The sequence below is a fragment of the Babylonia areolata genome, chromosome 11 (assembly GCF_041734735.1).
Source record: "Babylonia areolata isolate BAREFJ2019XMU chromosome 11, ASM4173473v1, whole genome shotgun sequence".
In the NCBI taxonomy this organism is placed as follows: Eukaryota; Metazoa; Mollusca; class Gastropoda; order Neogastropoda; family Buccinidae; genus Babylonia; species Babylonia areolata.
The window spans coordinates 28,254,800-28,277,378 of record NC_134886.1 but is presented as its reverse complement, the minus strand read 5'-3'; the positions used below and the strand labels follow the sequence as shown (position 1 = coordinate 28,277,378).

At 41.8% G+C, this 22,579-nt stretch overlaps 1 protein-coding gene across 1 annotated transcript in view; it reads right to left on the bottom strand.

The window, feature by feature from the left end:
• LOC143287200 (uncharacterized) overlaps window positions 1-19,103 on the bottom strand; it is a 48,239-nt gene extending 29,136 nt beyond the window's left edge. Inside the window, exon 1 of the mRNA XM_076595145.1 lies at window positions 18,570-19,103. Within this exon, the coding sequence (XP_076451260.1) occupies window positions 18,570-19,103 (534 nt within the window). The remainder of the gene's footprint in view (window positions 1-18,569) is intronic.
• Window positions 19,104-22,579: the final 3,476 nt, after the last annotated feature.

The window sequence follows — 22,579 nt, the reverse complement described above, 5'->3', positions numbered from 1 at the left end:
TAGTCTCCACTTCGGGCTATTTCTAGCACCAGTTTATCAATTAAAAACGAAAATAACGTAGGGGACAACACACAACCTTGCCATACTCATACATGACATTAAACAAAATCAGTCAGGTTTTCGGGACATTCTGACACAAGATCATGTATAATACATACTATGCAGCATCCCTAATATTTTACTTCAAACTCTTATTTTCCAAAGCACATTCCAAATAACACTGCTGTCAACAGTATCAAAGGCTGTTTTCATATTTAATCTACAAAGCCAGCACACAACTTTCCAGAAGATAAGATAAGATAAGATAAGATAAGATAAGATAAGATAAGAATAACTTTATTATATCCAACTGGAGAAATTTGGTCAGGTGCATTATCACAACATAGACAAGTAAACAACATGGGGACCATAACTGTAAAAGTCAACAACAGCTTTTACGAATATTACGAAGATACAAATGTAAAAAATATCACATATACCGTTTCATACATACATCCAGAATTCTTCATAAGGTATCTTTGAGCCACAGCATATAGAACAAATACATCATCAGAAGTAGGATATCCTGATCTGACACCGCTTTGCTCATCAGCAATTTTTCATTTGTCTTCAACACACTTAATAAGGCAACAATTGGATATATTTGCAAAACCTCTTCCAAGAAGGCTCATCATTGACAACAACCTCGATAGTTGTCACACACACACACACACACACACACACACACACACACTCACAGAAACCCCTCATCTCTTTTCCTCTCAACACCTCTACCACACACACACACACACACACACACACACACACACACACACACACACACACACACTTACTCTCTTTTTCACACACAGAGAGAGCGAGAGAGAGAGAGAGAGAGAGAGAGAGAGAGAGAGAGAGATCATCTCTTTTCCTCTCAACACCTCTACCACCACCACCACAACCACCATCCTAAAAATAAAATAAAATAAAATAAAATAAAATAAAAAGTGTAAAAACCACCCACAAATAAAACGCAACACTTATTTCTCAATGGTCGACAGCCAGAGGAAATGAACTGCCTCCATGCTATCGTGCAGTCTGTCCACGCTTCCCTTGAGATCCACTGGTCATTACTTCAGTCGTCAAACTGGCTCCTACTTGAGTTCACACCCCAATCCATGACTTCAAGACGAGATAGGAGAGCATTGGGATTGTTGGTGCATAGGGGTAGTAAAGTGGGGGTGGGGATCGTGGTGGGTGGGGGTGGGGATTGTAGGGGCCTGGGGGAGGGGGGGGGAGAAAGGGGCTGGCTGGTCAGAATGGAGACGTGTGTGTGTGTGTGTGTGTGTGTGTGTGTGTGTGTGTGTTCGTGTGTGTGTGTGTGTGTGTGTGTGTGTGTGTGTGTGTGTGTGTGTGTGTGCGTATATGTGTGTGTGTGTGCGTGTGTGTATTATAGTGTATGCGTTAGCATCTGTGTATGTGAGCCAGTGTGTGAAGTGGGTTGGGAAATGAAAGGAAGAAAGGAAGGAGATGGGAGGATGGAAGGGGGAAGGAGGAGAAGTTGGGGGAGGGGGGAAGGGAGGGAGGAGTGGAGGAGGATGAAGGGGGGTGAGGGTGAGGGTGAGGAGGGTTTGTGAAGGGAGGGAGGAGTGGAGGAGGATGGGGGTGGGTGATGGTGAGGGTGAGGAGGGTTTGTGAAGGGAGGGAGGGGTGGAGGAGGATGGGGGTGGGTGAGGGTGAGGAGGGTTTGTGAAGGGAGGGAGGACTGGAGGAGGATGGGGGTGGGTGAGGGTGAGGGTGAGGAGGGTTTGTGAAGGGAGGGAGGGGTGGAGGAGGATGGGGGTGGGTGAGGGTGAGGAGGGTTTGTGAAGGGAGGGAGGAAGGAGGAGGATGGGGGTGGGTGAGGGTGAGGGTGAGGAGGGTTTGTGAAGGGAGGGAGGGGTGGAGGAGGATGGGGGTGGGTGAGGGTGAGGAGGGTTTGTGAAGGGAGGGAGGGGTGGAGGAGGATGGGGGTGGGTGATGGTGAGGAGGGTTGGTGAAGGGAGGGAGGGGTGGAGGAGGATGGGGGTGGGTGAGGGTGAGGGTGAGGAGGGTTTGTGAAGGGAGGGAGGACTGGAGGAGGATGGGGGTGGGTGAGGGTGAGGGTGAGGAGGGTTGCCGACGGTGTGAAGGGAGGGAGGAGTAGAGGAGGGAGTGGGGGGTGGGGGAGGGTGAGGAGGGTTGGTGAAGGGAGATAAGCGAGTGGAGGAGGGTGGGGGAGGGGGTGAAGGTGAGGGTGAGGAGGGTTTGTTAAGGGAGGGAGGCGAGTGGGGGAGGGTGGGGGAGGGGGGGAGGGTGAGGGTGAGGAGAGTGTTGGTGAAGGGAGGGTGGAGTGGAGGAGGGTGGGGGAGGGGGGGAGGGTGAGGGTGAGGAGAGTGTTGGTGAAGGGAGGGAGTAGTGGAGGATGAGGGAGGGTGAGGGTGAGGAGGGTTGGTGAAGGGAGGGAGGAGTGGAGGAGGAGGGGGTGAGGGTGAGGGTGATGAGGGTTGGTGAAGGGAGAAACGCGAGTGGAGGAGGATGAGGGGGGGAGGGAGAGAGTGAGGGTGAGGGTGAGGGTGAGGGTGAGGAGGGTTGGTGAAGGGAGAAACGCGAGTGGAGGAGGATGGGGGGGGGGGGGTGAGGGAGAGGGAGAGGGTCAGGGTGAGGGTGAGGATGAGGAGGGTTGGTGAAGGGAGAAACGCGAGTGGAGGAGGAGGGGGGGGGGGTGAGGGAGAGGGTGAGGGTGAGGGTGAGGGTGAGGAGGGTTGGTGAAGGGAGAAACGCGAGTGGAGAAGGATGGGGGAGGGGGGGGGGAGGGGGGGGAGGGAGAGGGTCAGGGTGAGGGTGAGGATGAGGAGGGTTGGTGAAGGGAGAAACGTGAGTGGAGGAGTGTTGGAGTGTTCTTCTCTGACACCTTTCCATGTGACCGGAGGACCTGTGCTGAGCTGGAGGCGATGACACCGGATAATAAGCAAATAACAACAACTTCTTCTTCTTCTTCTCCTTCTTCTTCTTCGTTCGTGGGCTGCAACTCCTACATTTACTCGTATGTACACGAGTGGGCTTTTACGTGTATGACCGTTTCTTTGTTGTTGTTTTTTCTCTGCCATGTAGGCAGCCATACTCCGTTTTTGTTGTTTTTTTGTGTGTGTGTACGTGCCGGGTATGCCCTTGCTTCCATAACCCACCGAACGTTACACGGATTACAGGATCTTTAACGTGCGCACGGATTACAGGATCTTTAACGTGCGTATTTAATCTTCTGCATGCGTATACACACGAAGGGGGTTCAGGCACAAGCAGGTCTGCACATATGTTGACCTGGAAGATCGAAAAAATCTTCACCCTTCACCCACCAGGCACCGTTACCGAGATTGGAACAACAACAACAATTAAAGTGTTAAGGAGGTGGAAAACAACGAGAACAACAGGAAGCAGACCGCAAAAATGCACAAGAACAAGGAGTGAATAAAGCCTTATTTTTAGCATCCTAAATTATTGCACCAATTTTACTGGAAATTTTGTGCATGTAGGAATCAATATTACCATTAGTAGATGTTGTAACCCATTTTCAGTGGATTTAGACTCTTGTTTTGTTGTACGTTATTCTACTCAAATTTAATGCGGATTCAGTCACTTAACTAACGTGCCACCAGCTTGCTTTATTCCCGTTTTTCGTCCCACAAACCATAGAAATGTAACCAATAGGAAAATCCACTTCGATAGGAAAGCAAATGAAAAACAACAACAACAACAACAACAAATGCATGCAGGAAAAAAAACCCAACAAAATAAATGGGTAGCACTCTCAGTGTAGCGACGCGCTCTCCCTGGGAAGAGCAGCCCGAATTTCACATAGAGAAATCTGTTGTGACAAAAAAAGAACAACACATTACAATACAATACAACATAATACACTACATAATTTAGGATGCTAAAATAGAGGTAACTGTATTGGAAGAAAAAAAACTAAAGCTAGGCGTGCGATGGCTCAGTGGTTAAAACGTCTGTCAGAAAAAGGTGACTCAGTCCTGAAGTGGCGACCACCCTGGAGGTGCGGGTTCAAACCTGCTGAGGATAAGGGAAAAAAGAAAAGGCGGCAATACAGGGGTATCCAATAGTCATGACCTGGGTGCGGCCCGGCCCCCTTAGAGTGTAAGGAGTTAAGGGCCGAAACACTTGACTGAGAGGGGCTTCTTCTCTGAAGACCTTGTACTGTCCAGCTCACCCTAGAGTTTTTTAATCACATAATTTAGGATGCTAAAATAGGGTAACTGTATTGGAAGAAAAGACGTCTTAACCATTCTGCCAACTTCCCCCTGTCCTTTGAATAATATTAGACCATTGCCTTTTAGATTCATGTGCGACGTTACTGGTTACTGATTTCCCTCAAGACCAGGACAGACACGTAAAGAATAACTGAAATTTTTGAGGCAGAGAGACAGACAGAGAGAAATAGGTTGACAGAATGACAGACAGAATTGTGAAAGTGAGTGAAAGCGTGAGGGTGATAGAATGACAGATAGAATTGTGAAAGTGAGTGAAAGAGTGAGGGTGATAGAATGACAGAATTGTGAAAGTGAGTGAAAGAGTGAGGGTGATAGAATGACAGATAGAATTGTGAAAGTGAGTGAAAGCGTGAGGGTGATAGAATGACAGATAGAATTGTGAAAGTGAGTGAAAGAGTGAGGGTGGGAAAGATGAAGGAAGGGACGGGCTCGGGGAGAGAGAGAGAGAGAGAGAGAGAGAGAGAGAGAGAGAGAGAGAGAGAGAGAGAGAGAGAGAGAGAGAGAGAGAGAGAGAGAGAGAGAGAGAGAGAGAGAGAGAGAGAGAACGCAAGAACGCCGAGGGAATATCTTGACACATTTAAGCAAGATTATATTTTTTTATCTTGCCTGATTCGATACACGATGGTCCATTATTTTATTTTCTTTCTTCTTTTTTTTTCTTGTTGTTGTTGTTGATTATTTCATTTTCTCTATTTCATTTTTTTTTTAGATTATCATCATTTACTTTCTTTTTTAAAGATCGATGTTGTTGTTGACACACTCGTGCTAGCGGAGTTACGTATTTGAGAGAGAGAGAGAGAGAGAGAGAGAGAGAGAGAGAGAGAGAGAGAGAGAGAGAGAGAGAGACAGACAGACAGACAGACAGACAGACAGACAGACAGAGACAGAGAGAGAGAGAGAAAGAGAGAGAAAGAGAGAGAGAGAAACTCAGGACTCAGACAGTTATTCAGAAAGTCCTTATTAGCCCATTTGAAGGGATGAGATACAACAGTTATGTTGTATACAGCATGCATATATCGGGTATCTCCGCAAAAAGTGAACCGCTTTTTGACAAGTATTTTCTCAGTGATAGAGAAACGGAATTCATTGAAATTTTTCACACAGAAACCTTAGGGTATCATCAACAAGTCTGCAAAATATCTAAAAAGTTCGGACACAAATTATGCGAGTATTGATCAAATTCTCTTTCTCTTTTTTTGGGACACCCGAAAAATCTTGTCTGAACATTTGTGAAAGATTACCATCAGCCAAACACGATTTTAGATGCTTTTATACATACAGTTATTATGCCCATGCTCTAAGACGTGCAAATGATTTATGAATATGAATTGCTATATTCTTTAGTACATAATTATTTATTCCTCTCTGTCAAAAGAGATAATAATCGAAAATTCGATGGACTGTTGCAGTACTTTGCGGGAATATATTTGATTCTCAAATAATTCAGTGCTAGAAAAGTGAAAATACAATGAACCTCATCTTCAATTGAAGATTGACACAATCGACATATTTGAGCCACATTTGACCTTTACTTATTCATATATGTGAGAATGGACAAGGTGAGAGAGAGAGAGAGAGAGAGAGAGAGAGAGAGAGAGAGATGATTTATTCATATAGGCCAAGGCCCCTAATGAAGGGGTATATGAACAGACAACAATGAAAAACAAAGGAAAACAAAAACAAAAACATTTCACATAATACAACATACAAAGAAAACTCGATATAACATAAGTTCAAATGAAAACTAGCCTGGCAACAAAACAGTGTTTTCATGACGTAATAAGTTATCGGACTTTGAAAGCTTTATATAAATAGAAAGCAAGGTTTCTAACAGTTTCACAGGATGTTGAGGACATTAACAAGTTCAATTTAAACATATTTGGTTGTCTATAATACTGAGGCTTAATAAATGATTCTCGAATATTCCTCAAAGCTGGATAACAAAGGACAAAGTGCATTTCATTTTCTGTCGAATCTTTGCATAATGGACAAATCAGATCAGTGTTATTACATATTCTGTATCTATAATGATGAACCGCTAGCTCAGAAATACCTAATCTGAATCTTGTTGTTATATATTTCAAATGTCTGTCCATATTTAACATCAGGTAGGGTTTCAAGTCTGGGCCATTGCTGAAATTCCTATAAAAATCAAATCTTTCACTATTTTGAATATGATCAGACCATTTCTGCCATCTACAATCGATCAAACGTTGGCGAAAAGCACAAATAAATGACTGAATGCTGCCAACACCTTGGTTTAACCAAACAAAACAAAACCCATACTCAAATAAACAGTGACGTATTTTTGTTACCCAATTTACTTTGCTCTAGTATCTAAATCAAACAGCATATCATAAGCTTTACGAGGTAATCTGTTGGCATCCATTTCTAATAACCTTAATCAATAACGAATACATTTAACTGCAGCAACTAAATACATCGGGTACCGATTTGTTTCTCCATAAACTGAATCATTAGGAGTTTGTCTTTCAACACCTAAAAATGTCTTCAAAGCAAAAGTATGAACTGATTCACAATGAACAGCGGCTCTATCTACGTCCCACAACTCCGAACCGTATAACACAACTGGCTGTACCTGAGCATCAAACAGCTTAATAAATAAATCAAAAGAGGTATTATTGAACACATGCAACTTTTTTCATAATACAGATTAAAGCATTTTTTTCCCTACTTGCTAAATCTTTACAAGCACCAACAAAACTCAAACGTGTGGAGAAAAATATTCCCAAATATTTATAAACGTTAACAACTGGCATTAACTCATCACCATACAACCACCTTTCCCTGCTACTCAGATAACCACCCTTACGAAATACTATGATATTGCTTTTAGTCATGTTTACTCTTAATTGAAGTGAATCTGCCGCACAGTGTAAAGAATTCAGTTGTGTTTGTAGACCTACAATAGTTTCTGACATCAAAATAACATCATCAGCTAACAGAAGTATAAACAATTCAAAGGCATCAACTGAAAATACAGCTCCATGTCTCCCATTCGTAATTACCTGAATTGCAAGTTCGTTTATGAAGAGAGAGAATAAAATTGGGCTACAAGGATCACCCTTTCTAACCCCTACTGTACAGTTGATAAATTCAGTCAGTTTGGCACCACAACAAACTCTAGCTCTTACTACATTATACATACTTTTAATACAATTATAAAGTTTACCTCTGATACCATTCCTTAGTAGAACAGGCCATAAAAGATTTCGGTTAACTCACTCAGTACGGCCAGTCCTCTCTTCTCCTCTACACAGACCCCTCGGATGTCCAGTGGGTGTCTGAATGACCCAACCTTTAGCTCCCGTCGTCAGAATTGTGGTATTCTTTGTCAACATTCACGTCTTCAGCATAAGAGCCTTCCGCTTGCAATATTTTGATGATGGTAATTGGGGTGAAACGCTGTTAACGTCGTCTCTTTCGCCGTTCGTATGGAGAGAGTTAATAGAGTCAAACGCTTTTTCAAAATTAATGAAAGCGACATACAATTTACGATTAAAGAAGAACTGTTTCTGAACAAGTGAAAGCAACGTAAACATGTGGTCTACTGTAGAATATCCTTTTTTTTTTTAAATCCGGCTTGATGATCACCAGTGATATTATTTTCGTCAACCCATCCCTGTAATCTTTTATTGATAATTATTCCATACAATTTACCACTTATATCACCTAAAGAAATACCTCTATAATTATTGGGATTATTTACGTCACCTTTCTTGTAAATTGGCAAAATAATAGATTCTATCCAGTAATTAGGGTATACACCATTAGAGAGAGAGAGAGAGAGAGAGAGAGAGAGAGAGAGAGACAGAGAGACAGAGAGGACGGGGAGAGAGAGACAGAGACAGACAGAAAGAGAGAGTGAGAGAGAGAGCTAGAGAGAAAGAAGAGAGACAGAGAGGGCGGGGAGAGAGCGACAGAGAGAGAGAGAGAGAGAGAGAGAGAGAGATTCGGAGAGAGAGATTCGGAGAGAGAGAGAGAGAGAGAGAGAGAGAGAGAGAGAGAGAGAGAGAGAGAGAGAAATAAGACAGAGAGGGCGGGGAGAGAGAGACAGAGACAGACAGAGAGAGAGAGTGAGAGAGAGAGCAAGAGAGAAAGAAGATAGACAGAGAGGGATATGGATACGGATGCGGATGATACGGATACGGTTGATTCATTCATTATAGGCCATGGCCCCATATGAAGGGGTGTGCGAACAATGCTTAATATACACAACATAAATTGCAAAACATATAATAATCAAACCAAGAACAAAAACTAAGCATTAATTAACAGTAATAGAACAGATTAGGAAGCAGCTATTTCTCTAAACTTAAACGCATTGTGGTACAGAGATAAGTTACGAACAACAGTGACATCAGTGCTTGACAACAATGAACTCAACAGAGTTGTTTGTAGTATCTGGAGGAGACAGAGAGAGAGAGAGAGAGAGAGAGAGAGAGAGAGAGAGAGAGAGAGAGAGAGAGAGAGAGAGAGATAGAAAGAAAGAGAGAGACACAGAGAAAGAGAGAGAAAGAGAGAGAGAGAGAGAGAGAGAGAGAGAGAGAGAGAGAGACAGACAGACAGACAGACAGACAGACAGACTAACACACACACACACACACACACACACACACACACACACACACACACACACACACACAGACAGACAGACAGACTGACAAACTGACAAACACAGACGGATGCACAGAAAGAGACGAAGGAATACAATCCCATACATTAAAGAGCTTGATCCAATTGCTTGATCCAAATGTCTTTGAAAAGAGATTTTGAAGAAGACTTAAAAGGAAGCTTTACTGTAGAAGATGATGATGAGAGGCCGGGAAAGAGTGTGCATGTAAAATAAGATGGGAGAAATCCTTTGAGGTGACAAGAAGCTCATTAGCCGATTTCAATCCAGTTCTGTTCGGGGTTGTCAAGAAATGAAGTTAACGACGGAGAGAAAGCAACGTGATCTTCTTCGAACCTTCTGAGAATAACACTTGCAGTATTGTTTAAGACCCTCTGGAAGCGTGACATCAAATGAAAGATGGAGAGTGAGAGATACAGACAGAGAGAGAGAGAGAGGGAGAGAGGGAGAGGTAGTGACAGAGAGAGAAGAGAGTGGGGGTGAGAGAGGGAGAGAGAGAGACAGAGAGAGAAGAGAGAGGGGGTGAGAGAGGGAGAGAGAGAGAGACAGAGAGAGAATAGAGAGAGAGAAGAGAGAGGGGGGGGGGAGGGAGACAGACAGACAGTAAGAGAAAGGGTGAGCGGGGTAAGAGAGTCAAAGTGTATGGGTGGGAGAGAGAAAGGGTGGGAGAGAGTCGGAGAGAAGGATAGACAGAGAAAGTGGATGAGAGTGAGAGGGAGGAGTGACAGAAAGAGAGAGAGAGAGAGAGAGAGAGAGAGAGAGAGAGAGAGAGACAGACAGACAGACAGACAGACAGACAGAAATGCAGACAGACAGGCACATACACAGACACAGACATGTACACAGACACAGACACAGACACAGACAGACACCCAGAAACAGAGAACACATAACTCGAAATAAACTTTTATATACATATTCTTTTCTTGAAAAATTACCCACACTTTTATTCAAATCTTCATAACTGAATCATTTTTGCAATTATTTAATTGAAATTTCCTGACCTTGTCTATTCATGATTTTTTTTTTGCATATCTCCACTAAATATGGCGTTGTTTTGTTTGTAAACACGGGAGTGAATAAAGAATGAAATCGTTGTATAAACAAAGACTGGTTGTCGTGATGGCCAAAAATGGTCTTGTCATGTGCGCGCGCTTTGCAGAGCGTTCGGATCGCACGTGCAGAGAAAGACGATGACGTCAGGCCAGCGGACCAGCGGATGTTCTGCTGACTCCTCTGCACCTCTTCTATTCTTGACAACGACTGACATTCAATGATAGTCTAAGGACCGCTTCCGGTATAGTGAGAAGAAGTTTACAGAAAGAATATGAAGACTGACATCATGACCTGTAAGCTCAGTGTTATCTCAGTGGAATGACAGCCTTTCCCCGCCCCCTGACAAGCATACTCGCCAGTAACAGTCAAGAAGTTAGATAAAACAAAAGTGTAAGGAATTAAGGAATGAAGCTCTCGCCTTGGAGACGGCCTATGTCCTGTTCACGCGATACATTCATGGAGCGGTTCCCGTGCTGCGAGTACTGTGGCGCTTTCGTGCTAAAGAATGATTACTTATCTAATCAAGAGAAGGAGGGACAGTCACACCGCAGGGAGTTCGGTTCGTTCGTGTGCTTAATGACATCACCCATTTTACTTCGGCTTTCACTGTGTGTCTGCACGATCACATATTTTTTTGTTTTGTTTTTTGTTTTGTAATGTCTAGAACTCCATCATGTCTGATCGATTTTAGTGTCCACTGTGCCCCTATACAGGTGTCAGTCAGTTTTAGTATCATCAATTATCGGTGTCTTCTTCGCAAACTCCATTGGTCATTAGCATGTTCGTCGTTGTTGTTGTCATCGTCCTCTCTCTCTCTTATTTTTTTTCTCTCTAAGATTTGTGTTGAGAGAAGGCAAGAAACCCACCCCAATAAGAAAGGAAATGTGTTTGATAAAACATACGAGGGACTTTCCACGCTTTCTCACACACTGCGAGAAAGTGTGTGGGCGCCCCCCACGCTTTCTCGCACTTTACAGAAAGTACGGGAGGGGTACGACCACACTTTCTCGTTAAGAGAGAGAAAGCGTGGGGGTACGGTATGAAGCACACAGATGATACCAGAAGGTGATGCAGTATATTTTCAGGAAACGTTAGAAACGATAAGCTCTTTTGAGAACAAATCAGGATTATGTATTAACACCGAAAATACGCAAACTGTATGGCTAGGAAGTCAAAACAATCATCAGCTGTTAAATACTTGCCTCACTTAAAGATAAAATGGAATCCACAAAAATAAAAAATTCTTGGAGTCTGGTTGACAGCCGACTTAAATGATATCGAAGTTCTTGATTATAATGACAAATTTTCTGAAATTGTAATGTTATAGAGTTTGGATTAAGAGACTGTTTACACCGATTGGAAGAAAAGCTGTACTAAAATCTTTGAAAGCTTTGAAATCTCTCTAGTGAGAGAAAGTGTGAGATTGAGAGAAAGCGCGGGGCTAATGGTCTTGCTGTCTTGAACCGCAACCAAAAGCTAATCCTGGCAACACAGACGTTATCCGGCAACTAATTAACCGGGTTCAACCAAAATATATTTTTCAGATACGAATGCTAAACGACATAAACCGGAAACTAAACGAAACGAAACGATCACGATCACGAAATACATTTAAACCAGGAAAATTTAGAGTCTACAATAAACTGTCATGGGTGGAAAGGTTTTCTTGGCTCTGTGATCAGTTCAAATTTGGCATTGTCAGACAATGTCTTTCCAGACCACTCCCCCACCCCCACGCCCCCATCCACCCATTCCACCCCACCCCCAGGAGAATCAGTGTTATTCCAAAGACTCACTTTGCTTACACACATTAGCCAAACATCGAACAGCTAAGGAACAACAACAACAACAAAACCCAGATAGATAGACACCGAGGCAGTATGGGATAAACGCAGGAAGGGATGTTGTAGCCAGACTAACATTGTGTTTTGTGGGTGTGGGTGTGAGGAGGGAAAGATGGAGGGGTGAAAAAATAAAGACAAGGACAGACAGACAGACAGATAAAAACAAAGACAGAGATTAGGCAAGGGAAGAAAAGTGATAGGCATGAGACGGTTTGGCCATACCTTCCTATGCCGAGCCCTATACAAAACGGATGTGACGTTACTGCCCCGAGAATTGTAAAAGACTACGGAACCTTTAACATTAATGTTGACCTTTTTTTTTCTCTCTTTTATCTTTTATTTATTCATTCATTTTATTTATTTATTTATTTATTCATTTATTTATTTTTTGCCCGCAGCTGTAAAATTATAGGTGCTCATTCAAAAAGCTGATGAATCGCAGTTTATAGCGTTGAGGTTTGTCAAGCATTGCCGAGATTAATTTTTTCACAGCACCATATACAGAATCGAGTTGACGTTGTTGTTTTTCATGTGAGCTTCGTTACGATCATTCCTTATGTTTGAAGTGCAGTTAGTTTTAGACACCAAAGGAAATGAAAAAAAGAAAAGAAAAAAAAAGTGGAATGCTTCAGGGTTGGCGACATGTATTAGACAAGATGACAAGTAAACGATTTTGGCAATCAGCTTTGAGAAAACAAAAACCATTAATGGCATGTACCTCCCCGGAGTGGCTGGTTGTCGATATATTTGTATTTGTATTTCTTTTTATCACATCAGATTTCTCTGTGTGAAATTCGGGCTGCTCTCCCAAGAGAGAGCGCGTCGCTACACTACAGCACCACCCATTTCTTTTTTGTATTTTTTCCTGCGTGCAGTTTTATGTGTTTTTCCTATAGAAGTGGAATTTTCTACAGAATTTTGTCAGAAACAACCCTTTGTTGCCGTGGGTTCTTTTACGTGCGCTAAGTGCGTGCTGCACACGCGACCTCAGTTTATCGTCTCATCCGAATGACTAGCGTCCAGCAGACTACCACTCAAGGTCTAGTGGAGGGGGAGAAAATATCGACAGCTGGGCTGTGATTCGAACCAGCGCGCTCACATTCTCTCGCTTCCTATGCGGACGCGTTACCTCTTGGCCATCACTCCACATTTGACAGCAAGCTGTCGATGCTCCTTGGCCTCAGCAACAGATTGATTTGTTAAGTAGGCAGACTGAGTGGATGTGGATGCAGACCACGCGGATGCTAAATGTAGAAATAGTTTCATTCGTACCCTTTATCAGTTTTTCAGGGTGAAGTGTCATGCTGTTATTCGTTTGTGAGAAAGAGACTGCTACTACTGCTACACTGCTACAACTACTATTACCATTACTGCTACTAATGATGCGATTACGATCACGAATACGAATATCTAATGATACTAGGGGCTTGAAGCCATACTGAAAGAAAGTGAAAACAATATATATATATATATATATATATATATATATATATATATATATATAGGGAGAGAGAGAGAGAGAGAGAGAGAGAGAGAGAGAGAGAGAGAATGCGAATGCGAATAGTTTATTCATGGCCCCTCATGAAGGGGTAAGTGAACTTATACCATTACAAAATATTCGAGAACAAAATCACATTTCAACAAAATAGTAATAGAAATAAGAGACAATAGTTCATGCAATACTACGAGGTTACAATTTCTCTTAATTTTAATGCTTCATATAAGAAACATGATAGAATAGTACGTCACGTTGTCTAGTCGATGACATCAGAGAACTTAGTTTAACCCCTTCAGTGCCAAAAACAACAACAAAAGAAAACAACAACAACAACAACAAAGGAAAACAACAACAAAAACAAAAAAACAAAACACACACACAAAAGAACACACCAAAAAAACAAAAACAAAAAACAACAACAAAACAAACAAACAAACAAAAAAACCCACAAAAAACAAACAAACAAACAAAAAAACACACACAAAAACAAACAAACAACAACAACAACAACAAAACAAAAACAAACAAACAAAAAAACGTACAAAGTGGTGTTTCAAGTCATAAAACAATATCCAGAACAAAAAGCCTAAAACTGAGAAAATGCTCACGAGATATACCACACTACATCATAAACTGCGTGAATTTTCAGCTTTCCAGAGTTATTTCCCTTCTTCACAATGCACACACGTGATACGTTCTATGGCACTCAAGGGGTTAAAGGCTCATGGGTGTCGGTAATACTTGAATGGAATAAACTTCAGTCTAATTTCAGTAAGTGCTGGACAGCACAAAACAAAATGTTAATTCATCTTGCTTAAAAGTTTTACACAATGGACAAATCAAATCTTTGTCTTTATGTTCTCTGTATCTGTAATAATGTACAGCCAAATCGGATACACCCAACCTCAATTTTGTCGTCATATATCTTAGATGATAATTGTTATCAAGCCTTGAATATTGTTTTATGTCATGTGTATTGCAAAAGCTCCTATAATGTTAAATCTTTCACTATCCTGAATATGGTCATGACATTTCTGCCATCGACAATCAGTCAGACGCTGTCTAAAGACATGAATAAATCCACTTACATTACCAACACCTTGATTCATCCAAACACCAAGAAACCATATTCAAACAAACAAACACGAATATCTGATACCCAGTTCTTCTTCCCCCTATAGTCTAACAACATTCTATAAGCTTTACTAGGTAATCTATATTCTTCCATTTCTAACAACTTAAGCCAGTAACGTATACACTGAACAGCAGAATTTAGATAAACTGGGTGCCTGTTAGTTTCCCCATATACCAAATCGTTAGGAATGCATATATCTACTCCAAGAAATTTCTCAGAGAGAGACAGAGAGAGAGACTCTGATCTGACATAATATTTGTCATTGCCTGGGAAGGTCATTTGGCAAGAAGGGAACAACCATTTACAATATTAAAGTATGCAACCAAAGACAGAATTACAACAAAAATCATCATAACAGTCTTCGAAGGAACAACGAACAGGTGTCCATTGACGAGTGAGATCTATTTTTGAAAACACTGATATGTGTAGGAAAAAAATAGAGGAAAATCTAATTTTGTTGCAAGGTTTATATATCGATTGATTATTGACAATATATGATCCATAATCTTGGTATCGTAAGTTGATTCAGAGGGTAATCGATGATTTTTACTGTCAAAGAGATGCCTTGAAAACGGCGAGCATTCTTTGTTTACTTTTTAGCAGACGACTTTTTTCCAGTTTGCTGGATGGTGTAGTTACTGACACAGAGAGGATTCGTGCTTCGCTTGTGATTACTTTTGGGAGAGGTGTTGAATGAAATTGTGTGTGTGTGTGTGTGTGTGTGTGTGTGTGTGTGTGTGTGTGTGTAAGTGAGAGAGAGAGAGAGTGTGTGTGTGTGTGTGAATATAGTGTGATTATAGTGTAATGTTGAAACCAGTACATAATGTAATGTGATATAACTATATCATAACTGCAAAAGAAAGAGTGAATGTGAGAGAGATATAGTTTATTTCTGCTAACATTTCTACATTTTCTGCTGATATAACTGCAATTTCCTTTTTTACACAAAATTAATTATCTTCGTGCATTAGTACGATGGAAAATTCCGAAGTATATTTGAGACCAATTTACAATTTTCTTGTCTCGTGTATTAAGAACTATTTTTCAGTATCACTTGAGTTCTGTCAAGGCTAAAATAAACAAAAAAAGTAGAAATTGTGTTAGATTTGTTTATCGGAAAAACACGGAACCGCTCCACATGGTACTTGCGCCATCTTGAATGTATTTGCTTTCAAGACTCAAGCTGTGCTAGCTTTTGTTTAATTTCTCTTTAATCGTGAGTTCGTCAGACTCTGATAGTGACAAGATAATGTCAGATAGTGAGTTTTCTGACAACTGGAACCCTGATGATGACGCTGAAGACGGGACTGGAAGCATGGAGCAGCACAATCTGTCCCGACCCCGTTTTGACCCAGAATGGTATGTGTGAGAAAGTAGGACGAGCAAACGAAATCTATGTAAACGTTGCTCCTCTGTTCAAAGTCATGCTTCTGGATCTCAAAATTTGTTCCTTGCATATCAGCAGGTTTTCTTTTTTTTTCTTTTTTTTTTTTTTTTTTTTTTACCAGCGGTTTACACATTCGAATTATTGTTTGTAGAATTCAAGGCTATATTTTGACGATATCAAGTGTTGCTGTGGACGCGATTCTTATGTAAATTTGATTTAACAAAAAAACAAACAAATATTTTTACCCATAAGGTCTAATTTCAGCAGATGTAATTCATTTCTGATTCATGTTATCAATAAAACACGGCTTTCACGTGAAGGAATATTCAATTGTCTTTCATTTGGTATATAATGTGAGTAGATTGCTTGTTGGTGAGTGTCTGATATCGAGTCTTAAATGACGCCATTGTGGTTATTTTAGCAAAACTCAACATTTTCCGAGAACTGGTATAAAGTTAAATCGGGAGACTTACAACCTGTTATTGGTATGATTGTGAAGATGTTTTTTTCCCTACCATTTTCAAGCCAAATTTGGTATTGACGAACAAGTATTTCCGGAGAAAATGGCAATGTTAAAGTTTACCACGGACACACAGACATACATACATAGAGACAGACAGACACAGAGACAACCGAACACCGATCATAATATAGACTCACAAGTGAGTTAAAAAAAAAAAAAAAAAAAAAAAGCGCAAACGTACCTACAGCTGCAGAACTGCGTCGTTAGTTCAACCAGACGTCGAATGACGTCAACGACAAGCAAACTGACGCAAAAAGTTCTAAAAAAAGGAAACCGGCTATGAAAAATATTGCACAATTCCAACATGAACGGTGAAGAAGAAAAAAGACTTGGAAGGTCGTACTGTTTCCTAGCTACAAAATTACGCAGCCACTCCTTGAACGAGAGACTGAAATCCCTGCAGAAGTTCTCTTCATCATCATCAGAAAAAAACAAACAAGAGAGGCAAGGCCTTCAAGACTCACTTGTGATACACTTAAAAAAAAAAAAAAAAAAAAAATCCAAGCTTTTTATCTGTTGAGTATCATTTCAAAATGTAATGTTTAAGATGAGAAAGATCAGTTTAAAGCAAATTAAGTCCCCTAGCATTAATTACAGAGTAATTTCCCTTTTTTACTATCTGCACCAAAACGTTTGCAAAATAAATAAAACTTCCATGCTTAGCAAAAAGAAGTTCCTGTTTGAACAATAGGCTAAATGATAATAATGACTGCTCTTGTTGTTGGGTCAGAATATGAGATCAAAGTGCCAAGTTCAGAGAAGACACAAAATATAAATACAACAGTAAATGCAGTTTGCATATAATTAGGCTTCATTTTTTTTTTGGTGCCCATCCCAGAGGTGCAATATTGTTTTAAACAAGATGACTGGAAAGAACTGAATTTTTCCTATTTTTATGCCTAATTTGGTGTCAACTGACAAAGTATTTGCAGAGAAAATGCCAATGTTAAAGTTTACCACGGACACACAGACACAGACACACACACACAGACAACCGAACACCGGGTTAAAACATAGACTCACTTTGTTTACACAAGTGAGTCAAAAAGGTATTTATATAGCGATTAATCTTGTGCAGAGACAAACCAAAGCGCTCACGCACCAGCCACCCACACGCATGCATAACTCTAAAACTGGAGAAACTGAAGACAAGGAAGAGGCAGGGAAGGGAGGCTATTTTGGGAAGAGGGTTTTAAGGCCAGACTTGAAAGAGCTGAGTGTGGAGACTTGACGAAGCGAAAGAGTAAGTTCATTCAATTGCAAGGTCCAGAGACAGAGAAAGTACAGCGGCCAACAGTCGAAACACAAACCCCAAACAAACGATGTTGTTGTCATCCACTGCGGAATCAACAACCTGAAATCCGACGAATACGGGGACTTTTTTCCTGGTCGAGCTTTTTTTTTTCTTTTTCTTTTTGGTATTCAACAATGGCGGAAAAAACAACAACAACACATACATACACGGTCAGTCTGGATGTGTGCATGGTCGTGATGTTTGTGAAGAGGGACTGGGGGAATGAGGAACATGGGGACTTATACAAATTCTTTGTATCCACAGTGAAAGAATATGCGCAGAAAACTCCACATACAAAATTTGATCTGAGCTAGGTAACCCCCGTGAAAGATAAAAGAACAGAACTTAGAAGACAGCTTTTCAACGCAATCATCACTTCAGAACCACATGATATAGCCAACATTTCCTTCGTTGAAAACACAAAACTGACAACCTGTTATCTCCGGGATGGTGTCCACTGAACGGGAGGGGGACCAGTCTACTAGCAGGAAACGTTGGTTCTCACGTCCGAGATCTATTGTGGGAGGCACCAAGACGTCCAGCATGCCCCAACAGATCTGATTTACATCACCACTGATAATGATAATAATAACAATGATAACAATGATACTATAATAGAATTTATATGGGACAAACTCCCCATATAATGGGCTCTAAGCGCCGTACATGAAACAACACGTATACCACAGTGCATAATATTATACCCCTGCACACGAAAAAAAAAACCCATCTGAGAATGGCGGGACTCCAGCAGATCACACACACACACACACACACACACACACACACACACACAAACAAAATAACCAAACAACAAACAAACAAATAACTCCCCCCTCTCCCCCGGAAAAAAGCAAACAAACCCCAAACAAACCAACCCAACCACACTCACCTGAGAACGCCTGGAGTCCAGCAGGTGGCAGTGCGGCTTGCAGATGCACAGGTAGCGGTCGATGGCGATGGCCACCATGATGAAGGTGGCGAAGGGCACGTTGCAGGTGATGAGGAAGAAGTAGACCTTGCACAGGGCGTCGTAGACGATGAAGTAGTCCAGAGACTCCATGGTCATGGTGAAGGGCATGATGATGCTGGAGGTGACGAAGTCCGTGGCCGCCAGGCAGATGATGAAGATCGTGGAGGCGATCTTGTTCTTCTTGCGCACGTAGACGTACAGGACCAGCGCGTTGCCCAGGGTGCCCAGCACGCAGAAGACGGACAGCATGCCCAGGATGGCCTCCTTGGGCCTGGACGGGTAGGAGTCGGTGTAGCTGCGGTTCCGGAAGCGAATGATGTTGTGGCACTCCTCCTCCATCCCGAAGCGCCTGCACAGGCCAAGCAGAACGCACAGGGGGATGATGGTGGAGGGGCTCCGCTCCGCTAAGCCCGATCCTGCCCCCAGGCCCCCTGTCATGGCTTCCAGGTACATGTTGGAGTGGAAAGGAGAAATGGGGAATGGGTTTGGGGTACTCTAGGGTAGGGTAGGGTAGGATTGGGAGGGTAAGTGGGTAGGGTGGGTTTTGGAGAATTGATTGGAGGAAGAATGGAGAAGTTCTCTTGATGGTGGATTGTCTTTAGGAGTCTAATTGGACGAACGGAGGCGTGAAAGAGTTCACTTGATGGATAGCGTTTAGGAATCGATTGGAGGAATGGAGGAGTGATTGAAGGAGCTCTTTTTTGGAATTCGTTTGATATGTTTTCGTAGTTTCAAACGTTTCAAGTTTCAGGGAGGAGTCAAAGCGTTTTTGTTGTTATTGGAGGAATGGGCGGTGGACTTGACGAATGGAGGAATGAAAGAGTTACGTTTTTGCCGTTATTGTTGTTGTTGTCGTCGTGGGTTCATTATTACTATCATTATTATTGTCGTTGCTGTCTGTTTCTGTTGTTGGTTTGTTTGTGATCAGTTTTTATTTATTTATTTTTTTTAATGCCTTGATTGTCTGGAGCCGTTGATATCATCCACTGTTTTTTCCTTCTTTATTTTTTTCTATATATTTATGTGTTTTGGGGTATTGTTTTATTGTTGCTCTTTTGAAGAATTTGCTTGCTGCTGGCTGTCATTGTGTAGCTGTTTTTCTTGTGTACTGTTCTTTTCCACAGTGCAGATCCCAATGAAGCCTAGAAAAAGTATATATATATATATATATATATATATATATATATATATGTACACACAAAACACACACACACACACACACACACACACACACACACACATATATATATATATATATATATATATATATATATATATATATATATATATATAACAAACTTCAGGTCAATGAGGCAGAACACGCTTTCTCTCCATCAGTTTGCACACAGGTAGATGACGAATGGAACAGAAGAAGAAGGGGGGCATGAAGATGTAGTTATGATTTCATGGCACTCGTTCTCGTTGGTTGGAATCAGTAGACTTTTAAACCGCAGTTATGACCATGTTGTCGTTCAAGAGACCAGAAAAGAAACGAAAAAACTAAAAAGGTGTCCACGTTTTCCTATCTATCGATGCGAATTAACTGCAACAGATCAGTTCTGGATGTTTTAAAAAGTTTAGTTTCATCATTTACTTTTCACGCCCTTATTTGGATTTAGAAATCCAGTCTTAAAAGTGTGTATTTTGTGTGTATTTATCGGTTGTTTTTTTTGGTTTTTTTGTTTTTTTTTTGGGGGGGGGGGGGGGGCTTTTTTTTTTTTATTTTTTTTATAATAATGTTGTCTAGATGTGTGCTTTTGAAGACTTCAGCTCCACTGGTCTGATATTTTCATAATGCGGCGACGATGATGGTTTTTTTTGCTTTTTTTTTTCCCCACTATGATCGTCTACTTTTCGGTTCTGATTTTAATTTCTCTTTCTCCTTGCCCTCGTCTTCTGTTTTCATTTGCTTTTTTTCTTTCTTTCTTTCTTTCTTTTTCTTGAGGTTCTGTTTTGATTTACCTTCCTTTCCTTCCTTCTTTTTCTGTTTACGTTTTTTTTTTTCTTTCCTTCTTTTGTTCAGGGTCGGCTTTGTTGTTTTTTTGTTTGTTTTTTTTTACCCTGCTTTTGCCCCCTTCTTTCTGTTTGTTTCTTTTTTTTTCTCTTCTTTCTTTCTTTTTTTCTTCTTTCTTTATCTGTTTACTTTGTATCACAAACGATCCATCTGCCTGCTTATGTGATAATTATCATATCCTTCAACAGTACTCTTTCTGGAGCGCACACACACAAAAAACAACAACAACAACAAATAAAAAAAAACACACAAAAAACAAAAAGAAAATCACAATAGATCGTCCAAGGCTGCACGCGACACACCATACAACACACAGAGAGAACTTATCCGCTTTTTGTTCAACAGCTATGTCTCTAGCTCCTCGCCTTCCGCTCTCTCTCTCTCTCTCTCTCTCTCTCTCGCTGTCTGTCGCTCGCGCGCTCTCTCTCTCTCTCTCTCTCTCTTTCTCTATCGCCACTACCAACCGCGACTACGATACCACAACAGCGGTGGTAAAGCACTGCCGCCTTCTATCGCACAGTAGTCTATTTCACACGTTGCGGTGTCTTTTTATAGTTGTTTCAGCCGTTGGAGCTAGTAGTAGTAGTAATAGAGTGGCCGGCCCTGGCTGTGGCAATGTTTCCGACAGATGTCGCCTCTCGCGAACCAACCGCATGTCTCGTTAACTAGTGCGTGGTGTGGTAAACGGAGGAGTTCGGGGAGCGAGTGAGGGGTAGTGGGGAGGGGGTGCATTTGGGGGTGGGGTCTTGGGGCGTTGGAGGGGCGTGGGGGAGGAGGGGGCGGGGGGGAACTAGGGAGAAGAGTGGGAAGGGGGTGGAGGGATTGAGGGGTTGGGGGTGGGGGGGGGGGTGGGGGGGTTGGGGAGTAGTCCAATCTTTGTGTCTCTGTGTGTGTCTGTCTCCTGTCTGTCTGCCTGTCTGTCTTTTTCTGGCTGTCTCTTTGTGTCGGTCGCTGTTTCTGTCAGTCTGTCTCTCTCCCTCTCTTTCTCTCTCTCGCCGAGGCTCTCCTTCTCCCTCTCTCTCTTGCTTTCTCTGTCTAATAATAATAATAATAATAGCATTTATATAGCGCTGAATCTTGTGCAGAGACAAATCAAAGCGCTTTCGCACCAGTCATTCACACGCATGCACAACTCTAAAACTGGAGAAACTGAAGACAAGGAAGAGGCAGGGAAAGGAGGCTATTTTGGGAAGAGGTGGGTTTTAAAGCCAGACTTGAAAGAGCTGAGCGCGGAGACTCGACGAAGCAAAAGAGGAAGTTCATTCCAATTGCAAGGTCCAGAGACAGAGACAGAACGGCGGTCAACAGTCTCACATAAAAGAAAGAAAAACAAATCGACTGCATTTGTCTCTGCCAGTATAGCCGACCCTCCCTCTGTCTGTCTCTCTGTGTCAGCCTAGCTGTCCGTTAGTTTGTGCTGACAACTCCTCTTCCTCTCTGCTTCCTAACACCTAACACAACCCCGCCAAAAAATAATAATTGAAAAAAAAAAAAAAAAAAAAAAAAAATCATTTTCAAAAATAGAGAAGTCGAGGAAGAACCATCCCCTAACACAACGATTGACAGATAGAATTGAAACGAAACACGCACGTACAACCTCCCTCCTCACACACACACACACACACACACACACACTACAACGGAGAGAGAGGGGGGAGAGAGAGAAAGAGAGACAGAGAGGGACAGACAGAGAGACAGAGAGGCAGAGACAGAGACATATTACAGATACAGAAAGAGTGAGAAAGACGGATAGAAAAAGACTGACAGGCAGACAGACAGACAGAATTGAAACACGCACATCCCACACACTACAGCACACAGAAAGAGAGAGAGAGAGAGTATGGATTCTATTTGACTGTCAAATAATTTCCAGAAAAGCACGGGATCAATAGAACGTTTCATGGCGGAGAGAGAG